Source organism: Panthera pardus, unplaced genomic scaffold, assembly GCF_024362965.1.
Source record: "Panthera pardus isolate Hobbes unplaced genomic scaffold, ASM2436296v1 HiC_scaffold_17, whole genome shotgun sequence".
In the NCBI taxonomy this organism is placed as follows: Eukaryota; Metazoa; Chordata; class Mammalia; order Carnivora; family Felidae; genus Panthera; species Panthera pardus.
The window spans coordinates 73,192,211-73,216,144 of NW_026526732.1; the positions used below are offsets into that span (position 1 = coordinate 73,192,211).

At 35.7% G+C, this 23,934-nt stretch overlaps 1 protein-coding gene across 1 annotated transcript in view; it reads right to left on the bottom strand.

Moving 5' to 3' along the window:
- Positions 1 to 472: 472 nt before the first annotated feature.
- Positions 473 to 23,934, bottom strand: part of ZNF292 (zinc finger protein 292) — a 93,530-nt gene continuing 70,068 nt past the window's right edge. The window contains exons 7-9 of the mRNA XM_019442797.2: positions 20,366 to 20,502; positions 17,915 to 18,056; positions 473 to 9,974 (exon numbers count right to left, since the gene is read on the bottom strand). Coding sequence (XP_019298342.1) covers positions 2,820 to 9,974; positions 17,915 to 18,056; positions 20,366 to 20,502 — 7,434 coding nt within the window. The 3' untranslated portion in view covers positions 473 to 2,819. The remainder of the gene's footprint in view (positions 9,975 to 17,914; positions 18,057 to 20,365; positions 20,503 to 23,934) is intronic.

Here is a 23,934-nt window from a genome sequence, read left to right on the forward strand (position 1 = left end):
TTTCTCCATACGTAGAATTCCCATCTCCCCCATGACCATCCAAGGACTCTTCATTCATTCCTCTCTCAAGACTGATCTTTTCTACAAAAACTTTCATTAATACCCTCCCCCAAATACAGCATTCCCTCTTTGATATCTCTAGCTGTAGTATTTGAGTAGTCTTAACAGCTATAGCAACTGTGTTTGCTTACCTGATAGTCAAAAAATTGCCTTGCTAAAACTTGATCTCTGTCTAGCCCTTTAAAATAATTTAGCTATGCTGAATTTAACACTGCTGAAAAATTCCCAGCTGTTACCATTTCACTTAACACGATGTATTTTGAATAATCTGTTCTGTAAGATTCAAATTCTTTGGACTTAAAAGAGGGAAAAAAATGCATTTTTAAATGATAAAAGCTTAGGTAAACTGAGATTACAGGAAGAAAATACCCCAAGACAATAGACTGAGGAAAAGTATACCATGAAAAATATATACTTTATGATTCCTTTTTAATACTTAGGCATTACATTCCATATCAAATTTTACCAACATGCTGTTTTATAAATTCATATTTTATACCATAATTTGAGTTTTCTGTTCCATGCTAAAAAGCCCACTCTTCCATAATTACTTTTAGCATACAGTACCTGGAATATAAAAAAAAATAACTCAGTGTTGGCAAACTTTCTCCTGATACGTAGGAGAACAATTACAGAAATGTCTAGTTAAGCTAATGAGCAAAAGAAAAGCCCCAATCCACTGGTATTTTCACGTAACTGTGGCTCATCACTACATTTATCAGAAATAAAACTACTTGCTACTGCACTATTTAGGGCAGTATTGCCCAAGGCCTATCTTTAAGAGCTAGGTCAACTTCCAAGAAAACTGTACAGAAACATTCAGTTGTTAACAAAAATTTAATTTTAAAATCATTCAGAGTTAAGTTATTGTTAATTTAGAAAAAAAAAACATGTATTAATCACCCATAAGAACAACTTTTATTTTAATAAATAACAGTGGGCTTGCCAAAGGGAAGGGATTTTAATGTGTCAAGTTTTATGCATATTGGTAATAAACTTTAAGGAGGTGAAACCAACTATTCAATATAACCCATTAGGCCCTAAAAATAAAACTACAATACTTCAATAAAACTTAAAAAAATATTTTCCAAAAGAAAATAATTCACTCCTTGACCATGCTTATTTATTCAGAGTACCAGCAATTTCAGTTAAGTGCTTCATTTGTCCTGCAAATCTGATGTTGCACAGGGAATATACACATTTTCATATTATCACAACATCATCAATATCTCAGGCTAATAATATTGTGAATGCAACTAGTTTATAACAAACACAAAGTCAAAAATCAATGCTACTATATATGGCAAACAGAAACAAAAGTAAATCTGAGAAGATGTTTTGTTTCCAGTACTGACTTAGTTGGACTTCAAATGAAGGTCCTAAACTCTCCTGAAATAACCTCTATCTCTGGCCGTGAATCCACAGTATAAATATGGTGAATAGAGCTAACCTATACGAGCTAACTATATACTGAATAACCAAAATAATCAATTATGACAACTAATACTGCTCTGGAAGACCAATCTAATGAAAAAAGTATCATTAGATATGGTGGGAAAATACAAATCTGTACAATCTAACATCTATAAACAGTAAAATCAAAACATCCAACTTCCTTATAGAAAGTGTTTCATCTATGTAATTATAAATGTTAAGGACTCTTGCATTTTATAAACACAAGATGGGCTCACTTTGATGATACCAATTTTAAGATTTATAAAAATGTTTAAAAAAATCTTTCCACAAAAGTTTATACAGTTTAAAGCTATACACCAATCTATAAATCTCAGAAAATGGAAAAAAAAAAACTTTATAAGATCACATGTATAAAACAAGAAATGAAATGTGATTTTATTTAAGGCAATACTGGGCTACTTCACAAATCACCACCTCAAATATTTACACTGCTCCACACTACTAGTTTCTATCACATTCACAACGGATTTTTAATACCAAATGTTTAAAATCTTTGATGTAGTAAATTCTTTATTCACATTTCCATTATATTTCATGGAACCATAATAACTATATCCAATTAGAAGTAATGAAAAAAACTGTCGCTATAGGAAACTGCTAAAGAATCTGCTATAATTTCACATGAATACCATCCCCAAATCCTAGAGGATAAATTTACAAAGCAGAGCAAGGTGTTGATACAATGTGCCTACTTTGTGAAAAGTAATTTTGAGATCTTGTAAATAAATGTTTTATGTAAAAATCAATGAACTATGGCAGAGTTTCTACTTTTAGTTTGAAAAATTCTTAATTTAAAACAATAAAAGAACAGTTTTAAAAACTTGATCACTTAGTTAAAAATTAAAATCCAAATATAAATGTGTCATTTAATAGTTTAGACTTACACACTGCTGGTGGCAGCAAATGATTTACAATAATAAATATATACAAAAAAGATATCTACAGAGTACTGTTCTACATGAGCAGTGACCTGGTGAAACATATCAATCACACAGATAATTCAGATTAGTTCATGGAAAGGGCAACTGGCTGATATAAATCTGAGGTGCAGCTCAACTATTTACAATAACTGAAGTATTGATTCTGTTCCTCAAGTCCCATAGGGATAAAAAAAAAAGTTTTACATGACAAATGTCATGTTTTTTTTTTTTTTTTCCTTTTTTCGGCCAGGTTAATTCATGTCAACAACAAAAATTAATGAAGAAGTGTCACAATTCTAGCATGCGTGATGACTTCCTATTTAAAATAAAACCGTAAATGATGTATTTATATTACATTAGGTATCAGTACTGCCCTCTCCCTGTTGCTTTACCCAAACTAATTTCTTTCATAACAGACACATCTGGATCATTTGAATGTACTTCAAGTTTTTTCAGACTGACGGTAGGTTTCATTTCCTGAAGCTGTTTTAACACAAGTTCAGTGCAATCTTTAAGAGTCTTGTCTAAAACAATTTTTACATTATCACTGCACTGAAGCTGTGATGGATTGGCAAACTGTACAAAGGTTTCACTTTCTTTACAAGAACATACATGATTTCCACTAGTCACAGCAGTCTTGTCAATATTTTTTCTTGAATTTGAATGGGACCCTTTCTTATTTCCACTATTTGGATGGTCTTTGTCAGAATTTTTCTTTTGCTTCACTGCAGACTCTTCAAGAAACTTCAGAAATGATACTTCAAATCCCATTGGTTTAAACGAGCTCCAGTCAAAAGATGCAGGATGCTCCTCCGTAGTCTGAATTGCAACAGCAGTTTCTTCTTCTTTATGTGTGCTACTTAACTCAACTGCCGATGTTGGTTCAGCTTTTTCAACTTTCCTCTTTTTATTTTGGGAGACATTTTTTTCTTTATTAACTCTCTTCAAATTACTTGTTTTTTGTTTTTCTGACTGGCAGGGGTTACTTTCCTGAAAATTATTACTTACATTTGAAGAGGTATGAGCTTGGGTCTCCACACTTGCATTGTCTTCATTTATTAATTTTGTAATAAATAATTCTGTTAGCTCATCCATTTCGTCTTTTTCATTTTTTTCAGTTTCCCTCTGTGGAACTGTAGCTGTTCTGGAGTTATCACTGCTCTCTGATACACATGTGTCAGAATTTTTCACATCATTCGTATCAACTTCTTGCTCAGAAGTTTCCTTTAATTGTGAGTTGCAACACCGTTTGAAGACAATGAGAAGATTACGGTGTTGTGATGTAAATGCCTTTGATAATTTATGGCATTTATAATGTCTAATTATATTGCTTTCACTTGTAACAACTGATGTACACCCCTTTATCATACATGGATACTGGGTTACAAATCTGCTTGTACACTCAGACAAGGCATCGTTCCTAGCCTTTATAGAATATACATGCTTTCCACGTTTCAGAGAGTAAGGTTTATTTTCTTCAATCTGCACAATTTTCGCAGTCTTGTTTTCTAAATTATTTTTTTTCTTTCGTTTAGTCTTAGGCATTTTTATTCCTTCCTTTCCAGATCTGTGTTTTGTACCCCGATGTTTAGACTTGGTCTTTTCTTGGTTTGCCTTGCTTGATATATTTTCCTGACCAGGTGTTAATCTTCTTGGCCGAATCAAATGAGCTTTATGTTTGTCATTATGCTTATTAAAAATGTGTCGGAGGAGATTTGACCGAGTTGCATATATACGGTCACAGCCTTCACAGTCACACTTGTATATCCCATCTTCTTCAGTTTTATTTCCCTTTATCCCAATTCCATGATCTGCCTCAAGATGAACAACATAGTTCAAATATGTAGTAAATGAAGATTTACACTCTAACTGGTCACATGGAAATTTCCCAACATCCACAGAAGCAGTCATACTTTCAATTTCCTCAGGAGTCATTTCATGAAGTTTCATGTAGTGCTGGATCAGGCCAGTAATTGCTTGGAAGATTCGAGAACAGTCACTCACCTGACATCGAAATTCTTTCACAGTTTGTTTAGTTTCAATCTCTTCACTTTCTTTACCAGCTTCACTTTCCTCTTCAATCTCTGCAGAAAATGCAGGTAGATCTGATTTGTGGACAGCCTGGTAATGCAGAATTAAGTTTTGCTGTATAGTGAAAGCGGCAAAGCAACCTTGGTGAACACATCGATAAGGTCTGTAGGGACTGTATCTTGTTGGAAACTCATGGGAGTGGGAAACTGGCTTCTTGCGTTTTTTCTCCTCCTTTTCTTTTTTATGTCTCCTAATTTTCCGCCCTTTGGTTTGTATGTTTGTGAGAGAATTTGTATTACATTGTTCTGAAGTAACTGTAATCACTTGCAAAGAACTTTCTGTTTTTTCAGGACTTTTTTTTTCTACAAGTTGTTTTTCTGGGATCACTGCTGTATTACTGAGGGCATTTTCCTTCATTGCTCCCAATTCTAAAGCAGGCTGGAACTCCCTTTTATTTTCCTCTGTCATAGTTAGCTGTCTTTTCACTTGTGCAATTCGTGGAGCTGACAAATTTTCACTCTGAGATTTTCTTCCATAAGGCCTTTTTATTTTTAACTTCACCATTTCTTCTGTTGTAAAATGATGGACCAACTGGCAGTGTGCTCGGAGATTAGAATTTCTTGTAAATGTTTTTGTGCAGGTAGGCACTACACATTTAAATGGAGCAAATTTCAACTGATTCTTCTTAATTTCAAGAATCATCTCTGGAGTGTATTGATGAATCTTACCATAGTGCTTAAATAAAGCATCCTTTGTCATAGCGCTATAATTACACCCTTGGTTTTGACACACAAAGGGTTTATTAACTTTGTCACTAAACTGAATGTTGCTTATCATTTCAGAAACTGGCTGAACCACTGTGACATTTGGGATTGGTTTAATGGGAGTGGGAGTCAGTGTCACTGATGTATTTATCAGTACACACTGAGATGCTGGAGTGGACAGGTCATTTTCTAATTTTAATTTCTGTAAGCCTTCTAAAATTTCCTGTATTTGATCCTCCTTATGTAATACTTCAGACTGAGGAATGTTACTTTTTGCTGGCAATACACCTATGAAGGAGGAAAACTGAGAAGAATCAGGTAACTTGCTATTTTGTACAGTGTTTACTGAAGGAAGCTGAATGTTATAATTTATTTGAGCATTCTGTGATGTTTCACCAACACCCTGAGATCCACTTTTTACCTCTAGTATTTGAGAATTCATAGCACTTTTAATAATTTCAAGAGTCTTTTCGAAGTTTTGTATAACATTGTCTTCAGAAATCTGCAAATCAGAATTTATTGAAGTTGTGCATGAATTCAAAGCCATCATTTGGGAATCCCCATTTTCAGTTTTTAATGTTAAAGGAGCTAACACCGTATGGGACTCAAGATTGGTTTTAAAGTTTTCTTTCACATCAGTAATAAATAACTGATTGTCAACATTATTTAATTTCTGTGCTAGGTTTTCCACCAAACCCTGAGGCTCACAATTTGGAATTACATTTGAATGGAGGTTAGTGGTTGGTATCTCAATACTCTTTGCTATAAGTCCCATTGCTGTCAAGTCACTTGTTACCAAGTTTTGGGAAGCATTGGGTGCAATTAGGGGAGGGGCAATTTTCTTTCTTCTCTTCGAAGCACTGTTTCCCTTTTTATTTAAATGACTAGACCTTGTGTTCTGAGGACCACTTATAACTGAAACACGTGAACTGTTACTGGTAAAATTTTGTGATGGTCCACTAGAATTAGGGAATGAACTAGAACACAAACCATTTTCAACAGTCTTCAGTAGTAAGTCATTTGTTGGGAAAACAGGTAAACTGCTGCATTCCTCAATGGAGGAAGTTTTGGAGTTTGGTGTCCTATTCTGGTTTGTCAGCAGGGCGTTTGGGTGGCATACAGTCTGCAACAGGGGTGGCACAGCTGGGTTTGGCATCACTGTTGCATTTACTTGTGCTGCATCTGAAACACAACCTGCTGGAACATGAGAAAGCATTTCAGCACCCTCAAACGTACTGGGAATGCCAGCAGTTTCCAAAGCCTGTTTAATAATTTCACTTCCTTCTTGACTAACACTGGTACTAAAGCTAGTCACACCAGTCCGGGGAAATGTATTTGGTAAAAATGTTGATGAGCGATTTTCAGCAGCAAGAAGTTGCAGGAATGATGGATCTTTAAAACACGCTTCTGGGTTGAAGGTAGACTGTTGCGGCTGCTGCAAATTTACTGCATTTGTGGAGAGAATCATGCTGGCAAGAAGAGAAGGCTGTCCATTATTCTGTAGAAGTTCTTGAGCAATTTCTGCTCCATCCAGTGGTTTACAGTAAGATCGCTTAGACAAGTGTCCACCCAGAGATCTGGGATTAGTAAAAGCCCTGTAACACCTGCTACAGATAAATTTCCCATCTCTGATAATTGCAGGCCATTTGGCCCTTTTGTTGTGCTTGGGTTTTCTTTCCTTCCCATTTGGGCCCCGCCCACGGTCTTTTTTAACTTTTTCAGGGGCAGACTGTTGGGCACTGGTGCTATTAAAGTCATTTGCAACATTGACTTGCGAAGGAAAAACTGCATTTTCACCATTGCCTCCCTTTAGAAAGGAGGAATTGGTGTTTCCTTCAATCTGCGAGGAAAAATGATTTGTATTATTTTCCAGCTGGGAAAAAACAGAATTAGCCCCATTATCTGCTGGTGAAGGGAAAAGAGACATTGAACTACTTTCTGCAGGTAAAGGAAGGAAAGGATCCGAGCCACTGTCAATATTCAAAGGCAAAACTGTTTTGGTTAGATCTTCCATTTGTGCTGGCAAGGCAGTAGTAGATAAATTTTCCATTTGGGAACATATAATACCACCACCTTGTTCATTTTTATCCTGAGAAGGTATATTTGGATTTATGACACTTTCCACTGAGGGCAACAGTGGAGCTGACACACTTGCTAAATGAGCTGGAAAAATGGAAGGCGAGACATGCTGCAACTGATTTGAACAAGTAGGATTCCCATTGGCTTTGGTCTGTGGTGTAAAAAATGCATTGTTAGAGCTGCTCACCTGTGATGGCAAAAAATAAACAAACTTGCCATTATTTGGTGTATTTAAGTTGTTCGATTTTTGACCTTTTTTACTTTTGCGCTGCATTTTAAATGCCGCATACTGGTCAGGGTGTGCTGTCTTCATGTGTTTCCCAATACTCTGTGAAGAATTATAGGTTCGAGTACATCCTTCAACCTGGCAACTGAATTTCTGACCTGGTGCTTTTGGAGGCACTGATGGAGTTCCTAAAGAACTACTTGGGTTGGGCTGTGATGGAACAAATGTGATACTTTCCAATGTCTTAAGAGGTAAATTATAAAGACTGGATGATGTTTTAACATTACCTCCACATTCAAACTTAGAAGCTGGTAAACTGTTTTGAAATCCTGCCTGGTTTTGCACAGAAAAGGTCATCAGGTTGTTCACTTGCCTTTCTAAGTTTTGTGGGGTAAGGTCACCTATTTTAAGGGTTTCTGAATTTACTAAAGGATTCTGAGTTATCTGGGCTTCATTAAAGCAATCCTGTTCTTTTCTTTCTTGAAAACCTGGACGACACAAATCATTACAAGTATCTTCAACCGGTGTATGTAAGTTTGTGACCAATGATTCACCAGTGCCTTCCACAGTTGAGTTTTCTTGCTTTCCAAAGTTATCCTCAATCCCCTGATTGAGGGACACTTTAATGGACACAGCCACTTCACTGGCCTGAAGCAGAGGAGTAGTCACTGGGTTTTCCAAACCATTTGACAATGGTCCATCAGCTTGCCTGAGCTCTGATGCAGAAATCTGGTCTTGTTTGGTCACAGCTGATTCTGTTTTGCTTTTATCCCAAGCATCATTTCTCTCTGCTGGTAAGGCGTTTTCAATGTTATTTTCTGAAGGAAGCATAGACCTCTCTTTCTCAATGCTCACTTCTGTGTTCTGATTCACTTTAGAAGGCTGAACACAATCTCCAGATGAATTAAGTTGGTCTTCAGGAGGCAGCACTTTTTCAGGAGTACTGTGATCATCCAGATGCTTTTCTAGCTCACTCTGAGAACGATAAACTTTACCGCAACCTGTGAACTTACAAGTATAGGTATTATAATGCTGTGCTTCATGATCATATAGTAAGTAAGCTTCTGAAAAAATTCTGCCGCATTTAGGAAACATACATTTCGCTCTAAAGACTTGATGTTCCTTTCGGTGTGTTAAGAGCTCTGCGTAACTATTAAAACCAGCCTTACATTTCATCTGTATACAGATATATGGTTTACTGCCACAGTGCATTTGTAGGTGATCATTAAGATGAGTAACACTCACAAAATGCCGTCTACAGTATTGGCAAATAACTTTTTTGCTTTGCATTTCAAGAAAGCGCTTGGCATCTTCATTATCCTTATGTCCCTTTACATGAGCGATTAAATTTTTAAAGTACTTAAAGCCCTTTTTACAAAAAGTTACAGGGCAATTAAATTCATTAACAGGTACTGGTTTCTGGACTGGGATCACTTCTGGCTCGTAAGATTTATCTTTGTCATCATTCTCATCATCTGAACCATCATTGTCATTAAATACTATGAAATCTGTTGAATACAGACTATTCTTTTTTATAGGCCGCTGTTCCTGCTTGGTCACAGCATTAGTCTTTTGATTCTCATTGGTAGTTGTGATCTTAGGTGGCCTCCCCAATCTTCTTAATGGTTTCATAGCTGCTAGTCTCTCTTTACTAGATTGTTTAACATGCAGTGTGACATGAGGGACAAAAGTTTCTTTTGAATTGAAGTTCTTTGCACATATAGGGCAACTGTAAATCCCATCTTTGTAATGTTTTTGAGCATGTCGTACTATTCTATGACCAAGGAATTCTTTGTCACACAACACACAATACTGCATGTAGGCTTGCCAATTCCTAAACCTAGCAGATATAAATCCTCTCTCTCTTAATTGTTTTATCTCTCTCTTCTTCTGCTTTTCATCACAGATGTCTTTGAGAAGGCCAGAATTAGCACCAACTCCACCAGAAAGTCCATTCATAGAAGTTTCTTTTATCTCTTCCTGGTAGTCTACTGCTTTCTCATAAACTTCACTGTCGTTTAGTTCATCTATTGAAGACACAATGGATGCTTCTTCCCCCATTAATGCAAGACATTGTCGTTTTAAGGTTTTCCAATCCCAGAATTCTGGATCAAAGGGCCACTGAGTTTTCAATACCAGTAAGAGCTCACAGCGTAGAGAATTTGGTATTGGAAGATTTTCTTCATCATATTTCTGATCTGGCTGGTTATACAACATTTCCACAGCATAATATGCATCTACTGTAGGCTCAAGAAGAAATTCACTCAGTTGACAAGCACGTTTAACTTCCAGATCATCAGGCAACAAGCAGGAAATGGTCTTGCAAATAGATATTTTCACTTCAGTATTTTCTGTAGATTCCAAACGAAGGGCTTTTACACATAGTTCTATACAGGTGGCAAGTCCAGCCCCTTCAGTCTGTGAAAAAGCAAACAAGAAATGTCAATTTATACTTAACCAACCCTTATAAGTGAATTTGGTTATTTTTAAATTGAGGTTTGCTTTTCTCAAATTTTGCAAATAGCAACATATGAAAAACTGCCTCTTCTAAAGCATCGTAGCTTAGCCGTGTGTGTGTGTGTGTGTGTGTGTGTGTGTGTGTGTGTGTGTGTGTGTGTGTAAAATGAATTATAAAGAATAGCAGAAAATGGATAAGCACTGGGAACTAAGACAAGACCTGGGTATAAAATCATCTAATACAGCTAGGTAAACTTGGAAGTTATTACCATCTCTAACCGTTCATAGCCCACTTATAAAAGACAGATCAAAACAACACAAACTTCATAAAACTGCTGTATTAGTGAATATTATGTATTTAAAGTATCTGCTATAGTATAACATCTGGCACATAGGAAGTGATCGATAAATGTCAACTCTATCACAAATTTCATTTCTTAACTTTGTATTTACAGTCCTTCTGAAATAAAAAAACTCTTAATCCAATTACAGAACTGAGAATGTCCCATTTCCTAACTTACTAGTAATGAAAGGAGATTTTCACTTTTAACAGAATAATCTGATCCTTCATGGGGGAAGGGGTTGTAGTTCTATCATACATTGGCTGAATGCCAAATAACCTACCTTGCTGCTGAACCATTTTAAAAATGAGTAGAAGGAGACATAATAAATGTTTTTCCTTTTGAATTAGCATTTTTTAAAGTTTATTTATTTTGAGAGAGAGAGAGAGAGAGTGTGTGTGAGAAAGAGAGAGAGAGAGAGAGAGAGAGAGAGAGAGAGAGAGAAAGCGCGCGCAGGGGAGGGACAGAGAGAGAGGGGAAGAGACAGAATCCTAAGCAGGCTCCATGCTGTCAGTGTACAGCCCGACATGGGGCTCAAACTCACAAACTGAGATCACATAACCTGAGCTGAAATCAAGAGTTGGATGCTGAACTGACTGGGCCACCTAGGAGTCCCTGAACTAGCATCCTGAACTATTATTACAAGACAGCAATAATGAAGGTAAAAGTTATTTGAAGATATATGAAGTGAAGAGATAAAAAAATGGGTTTTTAAAGACTAAGGAGAACATAAATATAAGAAATAAGCCAGCTATAAGGTGTGGCCACGTTCATGGGAATGGAATATATGTTATATAGGATCAAAAGGCAAGAAAAAAATAAGTAAAGCTGATAGGGTCTGTATTTTCACAGACTAAGAAGGAAATAAAGTTTTTTTTTTTTTGTTTTAGATTCGTGAGCCAAAAGGAAAGTGAGGGGAAGATAAATTGGTCTTGACTTTAGGAAAAGCAAGGACACAAAGACCGAGAAGAAAATGGACAAAAATAGATATGAGACCTATTAAAATTTTTTTTAATGTTTGTTTACTTTTGAGAGAGAGAGAGGATGAGCAGGGAAGGGGCAAAGAGAGAGGGAGATAAAGAATCTGAAGCAGGCTCCAGGCTCTGAGCTGTCAGCACAGAGCCCAACATGGGTCTCGAACTCACTGACTGCAAGATCATGACCTGAACCGAAGTCAGATGCTCAAGTGACTGAGCCACCCAGGTGCCTGAGACCTATATTCTTAAAAGTGACAGTGAAAAAAGACAACTAGGAAAGAACTGGGACCATATGGTTGTCTCTAGCTTTCATATCAAACCTGTATAGTTATTTTATACTATTCCGAGATAAATCTGAGCCAGAAAACTTTTGTAGTAAAAAACATTTGCACCTCTGTTACATGACTTAGGGGCTACTTCTAATAATGCACAAGTGATGATGAAGGCACATATCAAAAGGACTAGTAAATATGTAGGGGACAAGAATTCTGAAAAAGGCTGTAATTATTTAGAAAATTCAGGAAATGGTAGAGAAAGAAAGTACTTTAAGAAAGGATTCAGGATATAGGGGTTTTGTGGATGAAGGACACCTACTCTGATGAAGCTGACTGTAACTATTCCGTCACGTGAATGTTGATTTCTTTCTCTATAAATGACAAAAGTGGATTCAAAAATTTTACTTATTGCTTAGAAAATGCAACTAAAATTATTTCAGAGAGAAACTCAACTGACAGTTCTATCCTAATACAGTCGGCTCCTGGACTCAAGGGTTCATTTCAACTCATTAAGGGCAAATGGCTTTGAATAAATTTCCTTTAAAAACATCTTAATGTTGTGTAAACGTGAAACCTTAAATGATGCCAACAGAAGTACAACAAAATTTTTATTCTTTTGAGTTTTCATCTTTGCGTGTGTGTGTGATTGAAAATTAAGTTTACAGGCGATATTCAAATCATAAACTTGTTATATAACAAGTGTTTTTATTTTTTATTAATTTTTAAATTTTATTTTTTAAGTAGGCTCCATACCCAACATGGAGCCCAATGCAGGGCTTTAACTCCCAACCCTGAAATCAAGACCTGAGCTGAGATCAAGTGTCTGTTGCCTAGCCGACTGAGCCATCCAGGTGTCCTTATAACGGTGTTTTTTTTTTTATTATTAATTTTTTTTTATATTTACTATTTTTTAATTTTTTTTAAATCTTTTTTTTTTTGAGAGAGAGAGAAAAAGAGAGAGAGAGAGAGAGAGAGAGAGAGAGAGAGAGAGAGAATGCAAGTGGGAAAGGAACAGAAAGAGAGGGAGACACAGAATCCCAAGCAGGCTCCAGGCTCTGAGCTGTCAGCACAGAGCCCAAAGCAGGGCTTGACTCATGGACCACAAGATGGTGACCTGAGCCAAAGTCACTTAACTGACTGAGCCACCTATAAGGGTTTTTAAAGATGAGTCTGAATTCACAATTTTCCATAAATATGTGATTAAACAAGTAATTAGCTTATAATAATGTACTTAATCAATAACATTAGTTAATAAAAGTACTGATAGCACCAGCCTGAATTTAAGAGTCACAGGAACAGAAGAAAGCTAAGTGCTAAAAACTCAGAGGGAGGAATAGAGACCCACCCGCTTCCCGCCACCCCCAGACAGTGGTCCAGCACCAGGCAACCTTCTGAAAAAGACAAGGTTTTATATTTGGTATCCACCCCCCTGCCTCCACTTCTCTGTTCCTCTCCTCTGACTGCCTAGTGTCCTTGACCCAAAGCTACTTAAGGCTTACAGACTGGTTAGTTTCCCCATGAACATCCTATTCAGCTCTTCTCCATCCATGCATACCATGTCTTACCCTGCTTTAAAATTCTTAAATGGTTACCTTTGTATTTCAGAATTAAATATATATTCTTAATTGGTAATACAAAAAGGCCTTCACAATCCTACCTATGCCTCATCTGGTCTAGACTCATCTTTTATCTTTTGCCCTACACCCAAATAGCCTATACTGCAGGTAAACTAAGCTAACTGTAGATCCCAAAATATGCCATTCTCTCGTTATGCTTGATACCACTTGTGATATTGTGATATAAGAAATACATATATATTTTTTCATCCAGGGCTCCCTAAAACCTTGGTAATTTCCTAAATGATAAGAGCTATAAGGGAACCTTTTGTTCCCAGCTCCTAAAATAGCTCCAGAGCCTTAAACCATGAAACAGGTGTTGCTATTAATAAGGCCCTTTTAACCACAAAGGAGTTTGTTAATGAGGGGATTTTTGGAGAGCCCCCAGATAACCACCGGATGGTGTCTGGTAGTCAGGGGAACAAACTTGTAATTAGAGGGTTGGAACTTTCAGGTCTTGCCCCCACCCCCACCTCCAAGGGAGGGAGAGATGCTGGGTTCTGAATCAATCACCAACGCTGGCCAATGATTTAATCAACTGTGCTTATGTAATGAAGCCTCTGTAAAAACCCAAAAAGAACAGGGTTCAGGGACCTTCTGCACTGGTAAACATGCAGAGATCTGGAGAGGCAGCTTGCCCTTTCCCCCATACTTTGCCCTGAGCATCTCTTTCATCTTGCGCTAAGTTGTATCCTTTTACAACAAACCAGTAAGCTAGTAGGTAAATTGTCTTCCTGAATTCTGTGAGCCACTCTAGCAAACTAATCAAATCTAGGGAAAGATATTGTAGGAACTTCTGATTTCAGCCAGTTGGTCAGAAGCACAGGTGACAAATTGGACTTGTGATTAGCATCTGAAAGGGGTTGTGTGTGTGTGTGTGTGTGTGTGTGTGTGTGTGTGAGTCTTGTGGGATTGGGCACTTAATCTGTGAGATCTGTGCTACCTCCAGGTAAATAGTGTCAGAATTAAGTTGTAGGATACCCAGCTGGTGTCCAGAGAATTGTCTGATGTGAAGAAAACCCCCACACATTTGATGAACAGAAGTATTCAGTGAGTAGTGAAGAAAAGAGAAGTTTTTTCTTCACACTACTTTACATGCTTTTTCTAATACTAGGGACACTTTCCCCTCCCATTCTGTCTGGCTATCACTCAGTCAAAACAGACAAGTGGGTTGGATGGCCCACATGTTTGTGTGTCTCCATCAATAGACTGAAAGCCTTAACGATAGTGCTATATTTTTCAACCTTTTAATTTCAAGGGTCTAGGAAAAAGCATGAATAAACTGGCCAACAGTCTTCAACAAACCTTGGAATTGTGTTTTTTAAATTCATTTATTTATTTTTAAATTTATTTTAGAGAGAGTGTGTACAAGCGGGGAACAGAGGCAGAGAGAGAGAGAATGAGAATGAATCTTAAGCAGGCTCCCATGACCCCAGGATCATGACCTGAATCAAAATCAAGAGTCAGATGCTCAACCAACTGAGCTACCCAGGTGCCCCTAACTCTTGGATTTTTTTTTTTTTTAAGTTTATTTATTTTTGAGACAGAGAGAGACAGAGCATGAATGGGGGAGGGTCAGAGAGAGGGAGACACAGAATGTGAAACAGGCTCCAGGCTCTGAACCATCAGCCCAGAGCCCGACGCGGGGCTCGAACTCACGGACCGCGAGACTGTGACCTAAGCTGAAGTTGGATGCTTAACTGACTGAGCCACCCAGGTGCCCCACTCCTGGAATTTTTAAAAAGGGCCACCAGGTAACCCAAATCACTGACCTTGAGACTAAATTGCATCATGTGAAAACTGAGAAGTTTTACTAGAACCTAGTCACTATAGCATTAATTTTAAGGTCTCTTTTGGTCCTTAATAATAATCTAGGATTCTAGTTTTAAGATAAAACCTCTGCTTGATCAGATTTCAAAAAGTAAAAAACAAAGGGAAAAAATTTTTATGGAATGGGAAACAAGATTTTTGGGGCAGAGTAATTAGCAAGTTGCAAGTTATTCTTGTCAGTAGGTGTGCTCCCCTGACCAACTCTCTAAGCTATTATTCATGCTTATAAGTGTTTTATATAGGTGCTTTACTTCTGAATCCAAAGTCTCTCCAGAAAGGCACTACTCAACAGAACTGTGATGATGGAAGTCTTTTTTATACTATTCAATATGGTAGTCACTAGCCACATGGAGCTACTGAGCCCCTAAAATGTGGCTACTGGCTACGACAATGCACAGTGTAGCTCTTGTCCAAGTTCTTCCCCTCTCCAACACAATCTCCTGATAAGTGGGGTGTAAGTTTGATGGAGGAGAGTCACTTTTACTTAACGTCCTTAATTAATCTAATTAAGAAATGAGGGGCGCTTGGGTCGCTCAGTCAGCTGAGCATCTGACTCTTGATTTCAGCTCAGGTCATGATCATATGATCATGGGATCGAGCTCCATGCTCAGCATGGCGGCTGCTTAAGATTCTCTCTCCTTCTCTCTGTCAAAATAAATAAAAATGAAAATAAAATTTTAAAAAATGTAACACAAAGTGGTTAGAGTTAACAGGTGGTCAACAGAACATCAAGTTTCATACCCAATTTGTCTGGCTTCTGATTTCAAGCTCCTTCTACTTTGCTACACTGTTCTTTAAGTGAGACATAAAGCCACTAGTGGCACAACCTATGTTTTAAAATTACACATTAATTTTTTTAAGAAACTTACTATTTTAAGTTCATTTTCTTTTAACTGCAACACTACAATATAGAAAATGGAAAATCAGAATGAATTAACAAGGCTGATAGAGGAAAAACTGGAAAGCAGGACTCATTCCTGTCCTTTACTTTGAGAGAAATTCTTTCCTCCTGAAAAGAAATTATTTCAGGAGAAAAAGTGAAGATATATGTAAAATTTATGGACCAACGACAGATTTAAGAAGTTACTTTTACAGGGGGACAGAAGAGTATCTTTCGGTCCCTCCTTTCCAAAAAAAAAAAACAAAACTACACATGAATTAAAAAATACTTCTTGTCATGCTGCACACCAGATTGTAAGGATTCCTAAACACTGTTTGGCATCCCATTCTATGCAACGTAGCAACTATGGAAAGTGTCTTCTGTGTACATTTAAAATGGGAACCAACTGCATTACTGCAAGGGTTATGCTATAAGAAAATAAATTAATCTTATAAAACTTGGATTCCAATTTAAATAAATAAATGGAAACACATAGGCAACCTCTGATTATTACGTGCCTCTTCAGTTGTATTTAATTTGTTTAATCTACTTATTAAGTGTTTTCATTTCAATGACTTGTGTTTTATTTGTAAAAGTTCTTCTGACTCTTTAAAATCTGATCATTTTGATAGTGTCTTTCTTATACTTCAATCCCTTATTTTATGTCTTTAAATACATGTATTTTATAGAATTTTCCATAATTGTGTTAAACTACTAGGCAAATAATTCTATTCTTTTTGTCTACCGAAATTTAGTCATGTCATGTTGTTTCATATGCTTTATAAATCTTGGTGGTTAAATTTACTTATGTCTTCAAATATATGTAATTTATAGTTTCTATCCTTTCATGTTTAATCCTATTGTTACTTCTCTCTGACAGAATTCCCTCATGACAAACTGCTTCATGTTCTGTAAATCTTGATCACAAACTCATCTTAAGCAGGACTTTATCTAAGAATCCTACATTGAGGGTATGTCCCTCCAAAGTTCTGCATTTGCTTCTGCCAGGTATCCCAGCTGTTACCAGCCCAGTTCCACCCTTACCTTCTTCAACATTACTTATTCAACATGGGGATTTCTGGACTATACAGACAGGGTAAATCTGGACCCCAAATCTGTGTAAGGATAGACCTATGGGTACAAATTCCTAAAGAAAACTTTTTTCCTTCTGTGACCCACAGCCCAGTTGGACGTGCACAAAGTTTCCTATCATCTATCTGTGTTAAATAAAAAGTACTATTTTTCTAGTCTACTTTTTCAGTGAAATTATAGGACTTCAAGGTTGGGGAGGGGAAGGGGGACAGGGGAACTCACTTTCAGCTCCCTAACATGAGAGGGCCGAGCCCAAGAACTTATCTCCTATCCCCATAAAGCTATCTCCTACCCCCATGTGCATATTAAAACTCAAACCCCTTAGTTACCACAAGTAGTAACATACCCTAATCCCCACCCAAGCCAGGAGGGGCCCAGCATCAGCTCAAGCTTTCTGCTCCAGTTTTTAGGTTCTTCTTCATTTTGAGCCTAAGGATTTCCCCTCCCTAACATTCATGCAATCTCAGATGCTATACATCAATAGAAATGTTTATGTCATCAAGTATTTTGGGGCATTTTGTAGAAAAAGGATTTTTAGACAACGTAATCTGCCAAACTACCAACAAAGGAAGCTATCTCTCCGTTTCTCTTCACACTTTCTGAATCTCTACAGAGCCAAACTATCAAAACAGCAGAACACAAAGAAGTAAAAATTATAGAATGATAAAATACTAGAATATTACTCTTCTTCAGGCCAACAGCAAGACTCTGGCTCTCATTTGCATTTTTAAGTTTCTCTATAGCAAATCTCTATTATTAGACTAATAAGGAAAGCAAAGCACTCTAAATGAAATAAACAAAAATCACTGGAAGAAGTGCCAAAATAATGTCTTTTATTAAAGATTATTTATATATCTTAAATTAAGAAAAAATAGCTTGATTATTCTTACCTCAGAATTAATAACTTTAATCAGGAAGAAAATGTGATACACCGTCTTGGTTAACAGAGAAAGCTGACGACATCTTTCTAGGTACACTTGTATAGATGGTTCTACTCTTTGCTGTAATTTACTCCAAAAGAGAGTGAGTTCCCTAAAAAAAAGAAAAAAAAATAAGTTGGAACAATAACGTAACAATCATGGACTATGTCAGCCCAGTCATTACATCTGAAATTAAAGCTGGTTTTAGATTCCAATTCTACATGTGAAATTAAGTTTAAATAAAATATAAAATAGATCTCAATTTTTTAGAGACTAAATAAAATCAGGATATGATTTATCACTTTATTGACTGATATTTTTCAATCTCAGGGAGAAGCACTGCCTGTCACTAATGAAGCACCTCTCATTTAAACTAAAAGTATACAAATGGTAACTCTGAGTCACATCTGTGACTTTATATAATAAAGTACAAAATGTATGTATACATAAAATGCATATACATATATATCAATGGCATATTTTAAAAAGCATTTCATTTATCTTCTACCTTAAATTTAAAATTGACCAACTGGTCAATTAAATTTAAAATTTTAAATTTAATATTATTAAATGTTAACAATCAATGATCACACAGAACCCAAAAGAAAGTAATTTAACTAATTTCTGTCAAATTGGTAAAATAAAGAAATTTTTGAAAATGGACTTTAAAATTGATTTCAAATGCAATTAGAATGTATCTTTCATAGAAAATAATCCTACTGAAATGATGAATTTTCCTCCCTTTTACCTATTGTCCTATTTCTCTTCTGTCCTCTGTGGTTAATTTACACAAAAATCTTCTTCCTTGTTTCAAATTTTTTCACCAAGTATTCTCCTCAATACATGCCTTTCCTATTATTATTTCCTCAGTCTGCGCTTCTAGGAACTCTGCTCTTTCACCACCCAATTGAACAACTTGCTCATTTACTGGATTTTAACCTATATATGGAGGACTTCAAAAATCTGTCTCTCCAGTCTTGACCACTTTCACCTCTCTAGTTCTTTATAAGACTTCTCCACTTTGATCTCTTCTGAAACCTGAAACTTAATATATGAAAAAGATGATTAACATTCTTTCCAGTTCACCATCTTTCTAATTTAATGCATCATTATCACTGACCCTATCAGCCCCTGCTTTTTACTATCCTAAACACAGTTATCGTCATTTTTTTTCGCCCCATCCAACATCCATAAGGAAGCCTTCATAACTTCCCAGATGGACTGTTGTACTGGTTTTCTAGTTGATTTTCCTATCTCAGCTCTGTCCTGCCACTTCTTCATCCCAACTCTACCCTCACCATTCAGCCCCCAACCCATTTTTCTCCATTACTTGTATTAAACAGCATTTCTTACACATAAACTTCTACTTTGCCTTCCTTCTTAAGACCTTATAATAGATTGCCTGTGTTGGTCATATGAAATCCAGACTTTGATGCCTTTTTTAAAGCAATAGCACACTTAATTTCTTAGTCACTACTATTAATGTTACATAGAAAATATACTTGTCCTCAGAAGTATATGCATGTTATTTATTCTCCCTTCAGAATCTTCCTACCTGCCTTTTATATCAATCTCTGTCCTGCATTTATGATTTTCCCTTCATAACAAAACTCACAGCTGCTCAGAAAACCTTTATAAACTTTATTCTTCTTTAATTACACATTTATTTAGCTTGCCTGTTCCATATTCATTTGTATGTAATGTGTTAGTCACTTGGTAAAAATTCTTAAATGTTAGAATATTGTAAACTAAATTTTGTGTTCCCATATTACCAATACAACACTTAAGACTAATAATGCTGTTCACTGAACAGATTGTCAGCTTTAGCTAACACATTAATTTAAGACAGCTGACCTTCAGATTTTTGAATCAGCTGAGGTCAACAGCTCCATTAGTTGCAAGCTCCCAAAAGATTATATAGAACAGGCTTTGCAGAATTGAAAATGTATCATATAAAGTAATGTGCACTGAAGAAGTTAGTGAAGTAAAATATCTCACAGACAGAAAATGAACTATATTTCTATACACGAATGATTAGCAGCTAATTATGTAATTGAAAGTGTATAATATGCAGAGGGAAAAAATACAGACATTCAATCATAGATTGCTTACATATCTGAAAAAATTGTTATTGTGGCATCAGATAAAATAAACCTTTCTTTCATCTTCTAATATCTATTAATCATTATACAATCATTACTGGTATACTAAGGAGTTGTGTGGTCCTTAATAGAAAAAAAAATTTAAGTTATAATATGAATTAGTTGACAGTTTACACAGCATGTAATAACTGCAAATAAGCTTTTTGTCTTGTTAAGACTTTAAAAGATTAAAAATATGTTCTTGAGCTCTCTGCACTCTCACAACCTATCTTGTTTTTTTGTTTAACAAAGTTTTCCTTACAAAATAAAATCAACTCACCAAGCACAGTACATATCTCCTTGTTGGAGCTGACGTGATAGAAATGCAGTACATAAGACAAGAGCACTTTTTTCATCACCCTCAGATTCTAAGTTACAGATCATTTCTAGTGCATCTTTGCAATCAACTTCTGAGATCTACAGAAAAAGGACACAGAAATATGCCATAAAATGGTTTGTATTAGGATATATAGCAATACATGTTAAAATCTTCACTAGATATTTACAGATCATTTTTATCAGTAAAACCTCATACTCATATTCATAGTTTGTCATTACTAGGCTTCAATAAAGAAATCTTTTTTCAAGTCAAAAACCAACTATTTTCAAGAACTTTACAAATATCTACATGTAAAAAACTAATGCTCATTGTAAGTACCCTCTACCCATTAATCTAGTCTATGATACTGAAAAAGAAAAGCTGTATTTTTCCCCTTTTTCATCTGGTAATTTAAAAAGCATTAGAATCAGCAGAAAGACACAGAGATCTACTGGATATAAACTAATAAAGTGTCTATTCATCTGAGGGAAAAAGGTATAATATGAAACATTTTATACTGTAGTTATACTACCTTTAAAAACTCACTCAGCTTTCTATAAATCTCATTTTTCTTTTCATATCAATTCATTTCATCTCAAAGCCTGTCAACAGCCATGCATACATAAGTATAACCTAGATGAAGGCAACTTCATTTAATTACACACATCTTATTGCTTATTTTTTGAAAAGTTAAAATTTACTATCATATTACAATGATTTACTACATAAACAGAACTTACATATGATCTCTACAAGCATTTGCTGTAAAACAAGAATATGGCAAACATCACATAATCACAAATCACCAGTGTTCCACAAAATAAAAAGATTAATTCCAACATGTTATAAATGACAAATGGCCAAAAAAAATTGAAGACCATACAGAGCACTGGCACCCATGCACCACAGAGGTAACCATGCCCCTCCTTATTGATCTTACGTCTCTCCTCATCAACTTCTGAGTATGTCAGTGTGAGAAAGAGTGTGTGTGTGTGTGTGTGTGTGTGTGTGTGTGTGTGTGTGTGTGTGTGTGTGTAAAGTATGTGTTTAGGACTGAGTAAGTATCTAAATGAGGATAACTTTGAGGCTTATCTTTGAGAACAAAGGTTGCATAAGAATAGATTCAGAGGTCCCATTCTATACCTTAAGCTGCACTAGAAAACACTAAAACAAGAGAAGACACAGCTCTGAGTTTGTGTGTTTAACAACAATGACTTCTGAAAGGAATTATGAAGTTAGTGGCAGAGTTAAGAGTGAAACTGGAGTCTTGGAATTCCAACTCCCTGGTGCAGTGCTCTTTCCACTATGCCTCTAACTCCTTCTAACAAATCTTTAAGTGAGCTCATTTAAAAAAATTAAAAAGGGGCTGAACAATATGTAATCATACAATATTTTCAAATATCTATATCACATTAAGTGCACTGTCAGACATATTTTATTATTTAATCAGAAATTTTCTACTAGGTAGGCATTATAATTAACATTTTTTACACAATGAATGTGGTGTTCAAACAAATTATTTGCCCAAGTTGCAAAAGTTAATTAAGTGGTAGAACTACAAATCAAATTTTGTCTGATTGGCATCAAATACTCACATTCTTTCCATTTAATCACATTATCTTTTACTGCAAACTGTGTTAATTTTAAACAATTATCCTGGTACACACATACAGACAATTATTAGAAGTCAACCTATGAGTTTTGTTTACTTTTTCATGTTAATAATAACAATAATAGCAGCTTCTATTTATTTGTGCCAGCTTCTTCAGAAATAGTATTGCTAAATCTGCACAATATCTTGCCTGGTAGATATTACTATTAACTTTTTAGAGATAAGGTTCAGAGAGGTTACTTGCTCAGTCACATGCTTAATTAGTGGTAGTCAAGATTTCAACCCAGATGTAGCTTCAAAGTCTGTATTCTTTTCAGAATTCTCCATGCACAAGCAAGTTGAGGCCCTTTATTGCTAAATATTGATTTTCACATGTTCAGGTTTAATAAAAAAATCTTATATCCTGAAAATCTAATTTGTTTTGAAACCGATCTTTTGTTGTCATTCTTCTACACTATTTTTTTTTTTAATGTTTATTCATTTTTGAGAGAGAGAGAAAGAGACAGAGCGTGAGTGGGGGAGCGACAGAAAGAGAGGGAGACACAGAATCCAAAGCAGGCTTCAGGCTCCGAGATGTCCATAGAGCCCGACGTGAGGCTCAAACTCACGAACTGTGAGATCATGACTTGAGCTTAAGTCGAAGTCAGACACTTAACCAACTGTGCCACCCAGGCGCCCATGTTGTCCGGTTCTTCTAAAACCTAAGCCACTCTTCTTGCTCCAATGATGTAAAATGTGTATATTATATATAAGGAAACCTATTTTCCCAATGCCATTACTTACATTAGCTTACAGTTAATCATTAGAAATATATATTTGTATGTTAGGTAGCCTCTACATACTTCATACATACACAACATATCAACTGAAACATTTGCCATATTCAATAATACAGAAAACCTCACTTTTTATAGGTATACTAAGAAAACAATTTTTACTGTCTTTCATTTCCCTGATTTGCCACTAGAGAGTCCTCTCAAAAAAACAGGACACTAAAGAGAATGGCAGGGAAAATGAAACTGTATTTAGACTAATGAATGGCTCTATTCAAACTATGAAAGTGAAATACAAGTCAAATATAGCCATCAATGAACAAGAATTATTATTTTTTTAAATCCAAGGCAGCATAAAGTAGCAATTACCAGTGTTTACCTAAATAGGGACTATTTATATAATATGGATATCTTTTCTCTATTGCTTTGAAAAATGAGCAAAAATTTAAGTACCAGAAAATTTAGAACTGAATAAATTTTTAAAATCAGAATGATCTGTTAAAGACATATTATGCTAAACTCTTTGTAAAACAGAAAAACCATTTCAAAAACATGAAAGATGAGGGGTGCCTGGGTGGCTCAGTCGGTTAAGCGTCCAACTTCAGCTCAGGTCATGATCTCATGGTTCTTAGGTTTGAGCCCCACGTCAGGCTCTGTGCTGATAGCACAGAACCTGGAGCCTGCTTTGGATTCTGTGTCTCCCTCTCTCTCTGCCCCTACCCTGCTCATGCACGCAGATATAAACATTAAAAAAATTAAAAAAAAAAAAACAAAAAACATGAAAGATGACTTTTAGGTTTTAATATGGCTCTTTATGCCAGGTATTCAAAAAATATAGAACATTTCACCAGTATTTATATACATTTACTGAGTATACTTTTAAAATGTATTGGCTCTAATCACATTTTAAGAAGTCTTTTTTGCTTACCAAGATAAAATTGCTTTCCTTCTATAAAATAATTTAAATGGTAAACCTCTCATACTAATAAAACATAAAATCAAATAACAAGCTTTTTTTTTTTTTTTTAACTCTCAGGCTAGCAAAAATTTAAAAGACAAATAATCTCCAGTGTTAGGGAAGAGGAAATTTCATATGCTGTTTATGGGAATATAAACTGGCATAATCTTTTTTGGCTGGTAGTAAG